Source organism: Drosophila willistoni, chromosome 3R (genome assembly GCF_018902025.1).
Source record: "Drosophila willistoni isolate 14030-0811.24 chromosome 3R, UCI_dwil_1.1, whole genome shotgun sequence".
Taxonomy (NCBI): domain Eukaryota; kingdom Metazoa; phylum Arthropoda; class Insecta; order Diptera; family Drosophilidae; genus Drosophila; species Drosophila willistoni.
Genome location: NC_061086.1, coordinates 31,383,071 through 31,396,853, shown reverse-complemented (window position 1 = coordinate 31,396,853; position 13,783 = coordinate 31,383,071). Strand labels below are relative to the sequence as shown.

The window sequence follows — 13,783 nt, the reverse complement described above, 5'->3', positions numbered from 1 at the left end:
CCTATAACAATCTAAAAGAGAAAGATTAAAGAAAGCAAGAACGGGCGGCGTCAATTCATCTTATTTTTGGTGTTCCACGATCATTAATTAATTTGTTTTTCCATTTCGTTTCGTCTTTTGTAATTGTGAACTTTATTTTTAATTTTACTTTTTTGTTTTTGCGCACCTATTTAATTTTAAAATCCCAAAAACCTTGAACGATTTTATTTGATTTGTGCATTTTGTTCGTGAACGTATAAATTTTAAAGCCTAACTTAAAATTGACAATTAAATATATATAAACCATTTGACTGGCGTTGGGGACCAACGGATCCAGGATGAATAAGTTTGGTAAGTTCTTTTATATAGCATAAAAAAGTATATAGATATTGTTGTGTGTATATAAAAAAGATTTATTTGAGTTCAATCGTTAGATTATTGAGGGATTTTTGATCTTAAACTCTATATATAAAAACGAATGAAAATTCCGGCACTTAACATTAATATACATTAATAGAATATATTGAGACTCTACGTAAATGGACGGACATACGATATAGTCATTATTATGATTACAAATATATGTGTGTGTATATAGATATTCGATCATTTTGTAAAAGGATTTGTTAAAATTGATTGTTTTTAAGGCACATATTTGGTTAACACACTTTTGTTTGGGGTTCCTTCTATTTCCTTTTCTTTTTTTTTTTGTACTAAGTATTGCGAAATATATAAAGGCCTAAAGACACTCTCGAAAAAGTAATAAACAAACAAGAAAACCCAACTAAAAGCGGACAGAGACAGCCGGCAATTGAATGGCTACCCGCAGCGAAGATGCTTTCAAATTAGAAATGGAGGAGTTGCCCAAAACGCAACGGCCGTCACTGCCCACTGCCCTGATATGACTATGAAAAATGTGTGAAAATATTTTTTGTGTCCAAGTCCAGCAGTAGCAGCGGCAGCAGCAGCAACAGCAACAGCAGCAGCATCATCATCAGCTACCTATAAGGCCCTATAGATTTAATATAAAAAAAAAGCTGGCTGATTTCTTTTTTTTTTTCGTTTACCCTGGCAGGAGACCAAGTGGCTGATAAACTGGTTCCTGCGGCGCATAGAAAAAGTTCTCAGGGTACAGATAATAAAAATTCAAGCGCATATGATAATCAAAGGAGCAAAAAAAATGCAAAAGAAAAAAACAAACGACGGGCATATATTTAATTCAGGCAAAAAAGTAGCCAACGGACCACGGATGATGACCATCGGACGCAGTGCCGACGATTTAATATAAGAAAAACACGGCACAAACGCCACGGCAGGCGTCGTTCATTGAAAGAAGCAAAGCATAGAAGAAAAAAAAAGACAGGAGAAGGGAGAGAAAGGTGTGCGTGCGGCACAAACAACCCTCAGCCTGGACCGATCTTCTCGATGGGTGTAGGTACCGCACACACACACAAGCGCACATACCGATGGACGATGGCTAACTGGGTTTTGATAGTAACAGGTTTGCTTGCGATCCTTGGGCTCTCTCTTTCTCTCCCGTTGATGTGGCTGGGCACGCACACACAGCTGTGCAAGGACTTCACGGACATTAGTGAGGGACTCGTCAGCATCGTCGATGCTTCCGTAATCTGAGCGCAGTAGGCGCGGCTGTTTGCGCTTTTCTGTTGCTCCTGCTTCTGTTGCTGCTGCTGTCGTTGCTGCCGCTTTTGATAGAAATGACAAATAACCAGATTCATTGTAATAGATTATGTCTACAACTTAATCGCCTTGCAGATAAATGATGACAATGCTCAAAGAGGCGCAGAGAACTGGGTTGCGCTGCTGCTATAGATGGCATTGGCATTGGGTTTTTTGTTTTTTGGGTGTCAATTTTGTTTGTGTCTTTGTAGCTGTCTTTTTTTTTTTTTTTACTTTTTTGTCGCCAGAGAGAAGAGACAGATAGAGAGAGAGAGTGAAGTGAAATATAGTAGGGATATTTCATGAGATTTTCGTTTGGGCGGAAGTGTTTTCGTTTTTTTTTGTTTTGGCGTGCGACTATTTCATCTTTTCCTACTTTTTATCTAAACCTATAAAGCATAGTGAATACTAGGCCAATCAATGAAATGATTAGACCCAACGCCGATTGCAAACCCGATGCTCCTGCTAATCTACACTTGAACATATCATAGCGAGTCTCCTTATCGGCTACAATATTCTGATATTCGGCCTCAACTAATTGGCCATCGTAGTAGGTGATTAGATCCTCGAAAGGATACTCAAAGCCCTGTAGACATTCACACTTGTAGCCACCGGTCTCATAGCCCCGACCCATAATTGGCACGCACTGAAAGATAAAAATATTAATATAAAGAACTAGAATTACTTAGAGATAATTGCTACTCACATAAGATGTCAAATCGTCACATTTATGTGTATTTTTGTAGGCATTCGGCTCATAATATCTATCCGGGCACTGATTGATATCCAACTGAAGCATGTCCATGGACACGGCAACCACACCCCTGCGCAGAGAAAGAGAGACGGAGTCAAACAAATTAGTCAGTTTAATTGCTCACATTTGCATGACAATTGCATGACAAGAGGACCCCAAACACAAAAAAAAAGTCACTAAAAGTCATGTCAACACTTAAAAATTAAACAATCAACAAAGTCTGAATGGGCCTGGGACTGTGCCCGAAAAAAGTGGTCACGGCCCGCGACAGACCGGCCCAACAAGTATTACCGTACACAAGCAGCAACCCTTCATGATATCATCTCATGCCCATTTCCCCCTTTTCTGTTCTGTTGTATACTCACTTGAATTCCAGTTTGACTTTCAGACTGTCCCAACCGAAGAAGGGCACCGCATAGGTCACAAGCCACTTCTTGACATAACCATCGCAATCAAAGTGCGGCTGCATCCAGTATCCGTGCTTTATGTTCGCCGCTCTGTAGGAGTTGGGATAATGCTCGTACTTCTGCTGGTATTCACCTGTCTCATTGTGTCGTATCTTCATCTTCATATAGAATGTCTCGAGATCGTCGAAATTCGTATTCCAACGTTGCTTGAGGAACTTGAAGTATTTCTTCTCCGTGTACAATTCGTGCGTTTTGTTGAGACGAGCCAGATCCTCCACCTTGAACTTGCGCGTGTTGAGCTCTGTCTTGTAGGCATAGGGTGCAAAATAGGTGCGATTTGTGAACTTATTCCGCTCCCAGAGTGTTGTGGCCGACCAGACTTTGCTGTCACCTAGGACAATGGCCAAAGTTTCGCCAATCATTTGATCCTCGGTCAGTGGTTTGTCCGCCACACGTTTGCCCGAATAGACTTCATTGGGATCGGATACCTGGCAGAGAAGAAAGAAGAAGGGGTTCATAATGTGTTTAATGTTGTGTGTGTGGGGAGCTTTGAAAACAGCTAACGACTTGTGTAAATATAAAAAGAGCCAACGAGAGAGAGGGGAGAGAATGGAGAAGAATTAAAAAGGAATGGGGGAGACTCTGCTTCCTACTCTCATCGCTCTCTCTCTCTCTCTCTCTGCTCTCTTGTTCGCCTTGTGGCGAACTCGTTTTTCGTGTCTCTCAAACTAATGAATTTAGCATTTTGGTAATGGTTTGACACTGAATATTTAATTCACGCCATGCGGCTGCAAACTGAAACTACTGAGACTGAAACTGAAACTGGCATTGCAGGAAATTCGAGAAAGTTGAATTACGCGTGGAAAATTATAATTTACACTTGAGAAGATTTCAAGAGGCATCGTTCTCGTTGTCGTTGTCGTCTTCGTCGAAGGCTCCTCTTAATAGGTGTCGGGTTATCAATTAATGCTCTTCATTTAGCGTGAAGGCGATGCCTCGCCTTGCCTTGCCTCATCTTAATGATCATGATGTTAAATGCTGGGAACAAATTTGACCATCTGATGATGATGCCTTTACGTACCTGCAAGAAGGCACTAATAAAGTTGGCCAAACGCACAGCCATTTTGGCTTCATTTTCGAATTGCTCCCGAGCTCCAAAACTGACATCACCACGCAACACCAAATCCTGTGGATGGAAGCTGCAATGAAATCATCACGATTAAATTAATAAAAAGTCCAATAGAATCGCAGAGTTTACATACTTTTTGCATGTGCGATAATTGACCCCATGGATAAATTTCAAAGCCTGATCAATATTCAAGTTTGGTGTATGCAAAGATCTGGCACCAGTTGTATAATTACGATATTCGGGATGCAAATCCAAATACTTCTGCCGCACATAGTAGGGAGCTTGCTCCCATTGAATAGGCAACTTTTGTATCCCTGCAAAGAGATAAGGCTTATTGTTATTAGTCCAAGTAACTAGCATTGATTAAATCAACCCACATCCAATCTTGAGACAATCGTAATCGTTGTAATACTGCTCGGCCGAGGCACGTTCCACAATTTCACCTAAATAGGGTCGCCTCACAGTGTTCGGCAGTCGAAAACCTGGCTTGCAGCGACATTGATAGCCTCCCCGCCTAAAGCCCCAGCCATGTAAGGGTTCGCACTCGGTGGTCTCTTTTTTACATCGCGCCGTGTCCGCAAAATGATTGGGTCCCTTGTTTCCTTCGCCAATCGGACACTGATTAATGTCTATACGCTCAAAGTCCATTTCCAGAACCGAAACTGCAGTATATCTATAAAAATATTAGGGATAACATATTTGTTTGGCTAAATATATAAATTCGCGATAATTACTTGGGGTATTCAATGTGCCGAAACTGGGTGTGGCGGGGATAGATATCTGCTATGGGTACCACAGCTGCCACCAACCATTTGTTCGAGCGTCCACAATCAAAGTATGGCCTTGTGAATTTAATGGGTCCTGGATTCTCTTCAGAGCCAGGCGGTCCATGGAATGTATACGTTTCATTTGTATTATTCGCATATCGTATTTCCACTTGGTAGGTGATCTTTGTGTCATGACGACCGGCAACGTTGTCTGGTAGCCACGCCCGATACCATTCGTTTATCTTGTAAAGATCGTGCGAGTAATCCTTTGAAATGGAGTCCGGATGATGGGCACCCAAATCCTGAACATCAAAGGTGTTCCATGTGGAAATCTTTTGCAGATGAATCGGGTCATTGAAATCGTCAAGGCGGAAGGTGCGGGGACCAAAGCGTGGAAATGTCTTATTGAAGAAGCCGCGATATGAGGAGGAGTACGAACTGTTGGGTGAAAAGTAGACTGCCGAGGCGTTGATATACGGATTGGAGGAGACATCGGCCACGGTGGACAGGAAATAATACATCATGCCCGGATCGTAGGTATCATTAATGGCCGGTCGGATGAAACGAGACTGTAGAATATAACTCCAAAAGAAACTTCTACTCAGGGCCATGTTCTGCAGATGCAGCAGAGCCGTTCGATTGGGAAATACAGGATTCACGTTCACCTCCTTGATATCCGGTTTGTGGGACACCACATCCTCGGGCATAAACAGATCCGAATGATGCTGAATGGGACAGTTGTCGGCATTGACTTTATCAAATTTTATTTTGATCTCATCGAAGGCATCCCGAGCCTGCCACTCATGCTGAGCTAACACACCCACAGTCAGCACCAGCATGAAAAGCAGATAGCTGCGCCCTAAAATAGTCGAAGGAAACATTTTGTCCCTTCCCGTCGTTCACTACAACTCCTTAATCAATGAAACTTCACTTTAAACGTGTAACTAATAACAATATTTTTAAATATAATTTAAACTATACACGACAACATTAGTAATACAAATTAATTCGGGCTTGCTTGTGGTTGCACTTGTTGGAATGGAACTACGCCCTCTTTCTGGTATTTTTGGTCTTTCTAGTATTTTTGGTATGTGACATTCTGGTATTTCTGTGTGTTTAAGCGCGACTTGAAACAGTGTTGCAAACTGTCTGTGTGGGTGGGTGAAATTTATCGATAATTTATCGAAGCGCGCGAAATTATTTGAAATACAACCACATCTACATTTTTAAAGGAAGATAATAAATTATTATTAATTATATATTTTGCAATAAATCTCAGAAATACAAGTGCAACTTGAAAAATATAAAATGCTCTTCTTAATTTAAACGCTTGATAAAATGCAAGAAAATGATTTCTTCAGTTTCTGGTAGAGAAAAACAAATAATTATAAATTTCAATATGCTACTGATACTGATTGGTGATTATTAAAGACAAAACAATAAACATAAATATTGTTGTCGAAAAGAAAAAAAATAGATCTAATTATGGCCATATTTCAACGATACATTCTGTAAATCCGTTAATAAATTTGGCAACAAGAGGCGCCAGGTATGACTGCAACATACAATTGGATGAGTGCCAAAAATTTCGATGTGGGTGGCAAAGTTGGGCCTGGAACTCAATCTATGTATATGTAATGAAGAGACACCGCCTGAATTGGTATCTGGTTGACCCTTCTACATTATTGAAGTGTCCATTTGCGGAATCGTCCGGACCCTTTTCATCACCACCACCAGCACAGTCAGCACATGGGCCATTAAAACCAGAACCGGGTCAGCACAGATATGTTTTTGCTTTCTTTATTTTGGTCTTTTTTGGAAAACTCTGTGGCTGCAGAGCAGGGAACCGCAGAAACCATTTCCTGGCGCTATCACCCAGTGTCAATCTGCTGCGGCTGTGGCAACTTCTGCTGCTGCTGCTCCTCCTCCTCTTCCTCTGTCGCCACCTGCATTAAATGACACAAATTAGTGGACGAGAAGACTGACCCTTCGACTCTGTTTTTGTGTCTGCCTTTACTTGGCTCTCTGTGCACTACTTTTCATTACATCGAATGTCCTGACCATTTTGCTTGGGTTATTTATTACACCTGTCGTTTATGTTTCTCTTCGTTTTTTACTGTTTGCGGATGCAGAGAATGAGAGAGACAGAGATGGAGGCTCCAGAGAGAAGAGGTGCAACTAAAATTTGGCACAAACATAATTTCCAGTTTGTCGACTGACATTTCCGTGCAAGTGTGGGTGCCATCCTGTCGGGTGGGGAGGGGAGGGGGAAATGGCATGGGAGGCAGTTCCCTGCTGCGAGCGTAATGCAGATAAATCTACGCGCCTCTTGCATTGTTTTATTTTGCACGTGGGAATCCCAAAACTCGAAACCCACAACCAAACAAAAACCCTGGCAAAATGGCAAACACATACATATATTTTGTTGTTGTATGTGTGTTTCATAGTTTACTCTTATTTACTTTACTTTTTGTATTTGTTGTTAGTCTGGATACTTCTGTAATTGATTCGTGTTGCAGTTGCCTGTATCTGTGTCCTAGATTGTCATGGCAATTGCCAAACGGAGTTTCATTTTGTTTAATCTTATATTTTTGTTTTGTTTTTTTGTGGAACTGTTTTGGGATTATTGGGATTTTGTAGGAAATTCCCATTTTGGCAAGTCTGTCTGGCAGATAAGGGATTGTATTTGAAAATGTGCCAAAGGCATTAAAAAGTTGAACAAGTTTAGATTGAAACAGCTCGAAATAATGGGAAAAACACACAAAATAGAGTCAAAAAAGTTTTGAAAACTCTTCAGACAATTTAGCCTGCTGAAAGATAATGACTAAATACTTTTATAATACAATATTTAAGCATGCCTTAAGAATGTCCATGATTAAATGAATGCAAGTAATTATAATGTTCTCCAGTTGTTGAATCCAATTTCATAAGTGTTGCTAAAGCATTTTTTTAACGTGTAGATCCTTTTTAAAAGTGTTGGTAAAGGTTTTTGTGTTGAAGTTATAAAAGCAAATACTTGCCACAAATTTAAATATGGATACATTTTATGTTATTCATATAAATTTTAAATACCGCAACAAATTTTTAACGCCAAAGACATACACGTAAGAGAAAGAGAGTGAGGGAGAGAGAGGAAGGGAGAAAAAAACGTGTGGAAATATAAAATCAAAAATTCCCTCACACAGACACACAGACAGTGTAATAGAGAGGCAACAATTTAAACAAATTCAAACAAGCAAAAAAACAAAAAAAAAATTGTTGTGCAAATAAATATAACAAAAGCCCGCTGTGCGTAGACAAAGCCCGGGCCAGGACAATGACAACAAAAGCTAACGACAAGTTTGGACAGCCGCAGGACATGGAAGTTGGTGGGGGTTAAGGAAGGAGGATATGGACATCAGCATGGAGATAAAGATATATATTTGTATATATGTAGGTTTGTGTGTGTGTGTGTGTGTGTGTGAGTATGCAAAGCACTCTCTGATCATTGGATTGCATTTTGGCATGGCTCCCAATAAAACAAAAACAAAAAACCGAAACCGAAAAAAAAGAAAAGAGTAAAATGGAATAAAAGAAAATGCCGAATGAAGCCCAATTGTGGATGCCGAATGTGGTGGAGCAATCGCCACCACTCGTGGTGGGGGCGGTGGCGGAGGATAAGAGGAGAGCTGGCAAAGTACAGCAACAAAAGCAAAGCACAAACAAACATCCATACATACACATACACATACATATACAAAGGCGGCCTAACACAGCGCAAATATTTTTTTGTCAAGGGTGAATGACCCAGAATCAAAATTCACAACGTTGTCGTTGCTGCCGACGTTATTGTTGTTGTTGCTGCTGTTGCTGCTGCTGCTGCTGCTACCGTCATCCATCGCCTCCTCTTCATCATCGTGGTTGTTGTTGTTGTTGTTGTCGTCATTCACCCGTCTTCTGCTTGCGCTGCAGTCGCAGCAAACAAAGTTGGCGGAATCTTCGTGCGTTCGCCTTATTTTTCGGTTTTTTCGTCATCCTCAGCCATTTGCCGCACCTCCGCACCACCACCTCACCTCACCTTCTCGTCTTCTGCATCATTTTTTTATTTTGTTTGTGTGTTTGTGTGTGTATTTTGTTGGTTCGGTCCGGGTCGTCTCTTCTGTTCCTCGGGCTGTTATGATTGCCGTTGCCAGACGATAACCCAAACCAAGCAATTGCAAAAACAACATACACCGTACACACACACACACACACACAGACACACCATACATCCAATACATACACACGTGTAAAGAAAGAAACGAATTTGAACATTTTTGCAGCATTGCACACGCGACTCTCGCACGCTCGACGCTCCTCGTATAAACCGCACAGAGCCAGACAGTCTGAGAGATACTCCGTCATGAAGGGCGTTGGGAGGAGGAGGAGGGGCCCACTCACAGATAGCAATACACACGGGATAGAAATTCAGATAAAATTGCCATCGAAAAGCGTTAATTGCATGCCAGAGGCCGGCGGCCACCCCTTCGTCTACCTTTTGAATAGCTAGCGAAATTAATCTTCATTTGTCCAGGATATGGCGCTAGGATACAACCTTCTGATGTTGATGATGATATGCTCTCTCAGCCACACAAAGCAATTAAAGTTGACCCAAGAAACTTTCGTTGTTGTTGTTGTCGACGACGACGACGACAAAACTGAAAACCTGAAAGCAGCTCGAGGCTCGTCCTGTCACCTAATTTCCGTTTTAGAAAACATGTCCTACCTAACTACCCTCTCCGCATGCAAGGCACTCGTCAGGGACCAAGAGCCACTTGAGAGTCCGCATGTCCTGTCACCGGTCTCTGGCCTACAACTAGCTTCTCGCAAGTCAGAGGCAACTACAACAACAACTGAATACAATTTTGTAATTCAATTGTTGTCCTTCTTCTTTCTCTCTTCACTTTGTACATATGGCATATGTTGCTGTTGCTGTTGCTGTTGCCGATGTGTTGGTATTGCTGTTGTTATTGTGTCCTAGCAGGTTTCGTATGGCTGTGAGGCAAGTGGCAGTGGCAGTGGCTGCCGCCGGTTGGCTTTTGAGAGGACCTACGACAATAGCTAAAAGTTACCGAGCACACACAACCGGAAAAGGAATGGCCGACAAACTACAAGAATAAGACGGCAAGCAGCAGCAGCGACCTCCTCCCATTGCCAGCAGCAAACAGCAACAGAAACAACAACAACAGCAGCAGCAACAACAACGACTGCTGTCAGGAGTCGTACTCTCAGCAAATTGCAGCCTGTTCGGAATAACGACAAAAGGCTTATTTTTCCTTCTTTTTTTCATGTTTGTTGCGACGCTATCGGAAAATCCAAAGAAATAAAATGAAAGCAACACGCACGTTAAGTTGACTTGACGAAGTTTTTGTCGGCATCACAAAAAATATAGAAATGCCTTTGTCATATTTTTCACTAAGCCTTGGGCATTTGAAAAATTCCCCTGCAATACTGGCAACGGCTGCTCCAAATGGTTGTGTAATTATACAACATTGAAAATGTGTTCAGTCATAATGGTAGAAACTAAAACGGCCATTAGACCAATCCAGCCAACAGATAGGTTAGGCTGATCCATAAACAGTCTGGACATTTTCCAATACACTTGTCCCAAAGGCTTTTAGTATTTGATTTAAACAATTTTCTTGTCTATATGTATTATTTTAATATATTCTGACTGTAATTTCACTTATTTCATTTCATAATATGCTTTATTTCCTTATTATTAAATTTAGCTTAAAGCTAGCTATTTACATTACAGAGTTTACTATTGTCTATGCAGCTGAGATATTTTGTATATTGTTTTTTTTTTTTATTTTATTTTTTATTTTGTAGAATTTTGATTTTGGTAAAGCAAATTGGACGAGAAACCTTTATAGAGGACTTAATGTTAACTTAGAACTAAACATAACTTAGAACATAATTTCACTTATGAGTGACGGACTACCCGAATTGGGCTGATCCAAAGGTTAAATCAATATCAAAATATGAAAGCTTAGCTTAGACTTAAGATACGAAAGAAGGCCTTAACCAAAAATGATCTTCATAATGAAGAATCCACTCAATAACATATTCCTAAAACATATTTCTGGAATAATTAAGGGACAGCAGTTTACAGTATGTACTAGTTACAATATAACTATTCCTGATTCTTTTAAAAAGTCCTGATTCTTCCACACAAAATTTGTAATGCCTATAAAAACTTTTCTTATATTGGAAAAGAATAAATTATTGATCATCAGATAGAGAAGTCTGTTTCCAGATATCATTCTAGTATTTTTAAAATATTTAGTTTAATCGAAATGCTGTAGCTAATTGTTTCCCTTCAGACTAGCATTTTGATTAGCTCCTCGAATATCTTAAATTTAGCAGGAAAGGAATTTAGTAGTCTTCAAAGAAAAGACTTAAATGAAATATTTTGCTTAAAGCCTTCTCTTTTTTGATATGAATGCAATTAAGCGGCATATATTTATGTATTTTTGTCTGATTCTTTCCCATGAAACTTTGGTACTCAAATTGCTTTCTATCGTGCCTGGTCTTCATTTATATCTCTTTCTCTCTGGCTGGCCATGTAATTTATGCGTATTAATTTCATTTGTGGCCTATCCTGCTTCCTGTCTGCCAGTCAACCAATTGCACAATGGCAATTGCTTCATTCCTTGCCAACGATTCGCTGTGCGTTGCATCCCAAAGAGAAATAAGGAAAAAAAAACGAAGCGAAAAATACGAAAAAACATGTTGTTATTGACCAAGGGACAAAAGATATTATGGGGAATATTAAAAAGGATTCTCAGGCACAATGGAAATTGAAATTGCATCAAAAGCGAGAGAACTGAAAGCAGCAGCAACAACAACAACAACTACAGCAGCAGCAGCAGAATCAGCAGCAATATTAATGCCATTTTGATAAGTAAATAAACAACAAAAGATTGAAGCCGGGAAGCCTCAGCGCGAAGGCATTCTAATTGCCGCCAAGGACCTGCCTGGCTGCCTGCCTGGATGACTGGATGCTCGAATGCTTGTATGGATTGCCAACTGCCTGGCATCCTGCTAGGCTGGACATGCAATTGCATTGCAGTTGGCATTGTTTTTTTTTTTCACCGCAGCTTTTTAGGGGTTAAGTTTCAAGTTTTTGCACTCATCGGGGTTATCGGACGATTACAAAAGATTTCCTACTCTCTGGTCAACGTCGGCTGCAAGTATAGAACAAAAACAACAAAAATACAAAAAACTTGCAGCGGAAGTTGCTGAGCCGTCATCATCAGCTGCAAGCAGCAACTGCAAGGACCTATGCAAAGAAAAAGAAGGACCACTATCATCGTGACCATCGCGTGAACATTTATCTATGAGATACTTCTGGCCTAGCTGACAGCTGCTTTGGCTTTTTGCCCCTCTCTGCCCTCCCTCGCCAAGCACCGCAAAAGAAGCCACAGGCAAAACAAAACAAAAAAAAAGAACCTTCTGCTTGTGTTTTCTGTTCTTTTCTATGCGAAATCGAAGTCATACATCAGCGATATCCTGCCGTCGTCCCACATGTACTTTCATCTTCAACTTTACACTACTCTTCACCCCTCTATATACATAACATTTGACCTTCTGTGATGTCATTGACCCCGAGGCAGGGCAACTGCATCCATACCAAGAACTGAAGTGAGCGAATGGTTAACACATTTTACATAATATACAACTTGGTCCTGCGGCCATGCTTTTGTTTTAGCTCTCAAATTATTTGCAACTTGCACTCTTAAAACAAAAACTTAGAATACTTAACCGACCTCTTAACAACTCTCAAAAACATACAGCTCACTCGCCCGTACTGACCTATTCCTATGGAAATGTTGTTGGTTGCCATTTCTGACAAAACGATTCGCAAACGGGTTAAGCCAAGCGTGAAAATTGTTCACTTTTTTCTCTACCATTTCTACGCTTTAACATGGCAAATGTAAATACATTTTAGCCAACCTTTTGCATTTGCCATAAAAGGATCAGCAAAAAGGACGTGGCCAAAGCAGTCATACCTTATCACCTGTCGTTTAGACAACTAGTTCTATTTTATAGTATCCTGGGGAGGAATCTTATAATATAAATTGAAGTTATGGGTTCATTTGGTATATAGAGACTTATCATTTAATTTAAGCCATGCTGGTTGTTTTCATAACTTTATATTATGGTCCTTTTGAGTACTAAATCGTAGGAAGCTTCTTTAATGAGCCGTCAGAATCTCTGGGATTTCGGTTGGTTCTTATGATATAGACCTGGTTCAAGAAGGAATAAATTTCTTAAAAATATAACAAAAATACATACATAGAATTTCCACAATGAATGGATGAGATTCACTTTCTTTCAAAGTGGTTTAATGGTTTAAAACCAATCAAAAGCAAATAGATTCGATTTCCTTTGAAAATTCTCGAATTCATAAGATAATAAATCTTTTAGTTGATCAGAAATTGCAGTTTTTAATGCAAAATTTGATCTTTAAGCGGAGATTATTAACACTTGATTGCATAACATACACTTGTGGCCATTATTTAGTCGACTTAAATCCCTTCACCGCATTTTCCCCACGGAGTCCTTAAGTCTTACAAAATGTTTTAACACCTCGTTGGGCTTACAATGATGATGATAATGATGATGTTGATTTGGAGTCCTTTAATATAATGCCTGCAAGTTGAAAATCGATATTTTGGACAGAAGGTTAAAAGAAAGAAGACATTGAAGACGAAGAAGGCGAAGAACTGACTGCCAACACCTTGCCAGGCACAGACGACGACGAGGACGACGTCGACGGGTGTATTGAATGTAATTAAAAGGAGTAGAATTACACGTGTTGTTGTGTTGTTGTATCCAGCACAAAAGAAGAAGCTACTGCAATATAAAGAGAGAAAAAAAGAAGCCCTTTTAAAGCAGGAGAAACCCCCAAGAGGGGGGGAGGGAAGAGTATGGCTGATATGGGGACGAAGACAAAGTTCTTCTTTTCACTTAGCTTCACAAGTGAAGTGAAGGAACTCCGAGACTCCCGGCTTGGCAATGGTCTCTCCAAAATGCACTTTAAATG

At 40.2% G+C, this 13,783-nt stretch overlaps 2 protein-coding genes across 5 annotated transcripts in view; one reads left to right on the top strand and one right to left on the bottom strand.

Annotated features, from left to right (window-relative positions):
• The first annotated feature begins 250 nt into the window (after window positions 1-250).
• The window catches only part of LOC6649894 (heterogeneous nuclear ribonucleoprotein R), a 50,663-nt gene continuing 37,130 nt past the window's right edge, over window positions 251-13,783 (top strand). For 2 of the 4 annotated variants that reach the window (XM_015177039.3, XM_047009244.1), the window contains exon 1: window positions 252-330. In XM_015177039.3, coding sequence (XP_015032525.1) covers window positions 318-330 — 13 coding nt within the window. In that variant the 5' untranslated portion in view covers window positions 252-317. Of the gene's footprint in view, window positions 331-13,783 lie in introns of all 4 variants that reach the window. The other 2 variants (XM_023179684.2, XM_047009246.1) reach the window with 2 other exon arrangements.
• On the bottom strand, window positions 369-5,765 carry LOC6649896. The gene is made up of 7 exons (XM_002072129.4): window positions 4,681-5,765; window positions 4,324-4,619; window positions 4,080-4,260; window positions 3,899-4,016; window positions 2,776-3,305; window positions 2,363-2,480; window positions 369-2,302 (listed from the first exon to the last, which is right to left on the bottom strand). Exons 1-7 carry the CDS (start codon window positions 5,592-5,594, stop codon window positions 2,036-2,038), a joined length of 2,424 nt encoding a protein of 807 aa, XP_002072165.1. The 5' UTR covers window positions 5,595-5,765; the 3' UTR covers window positions 369-2,035.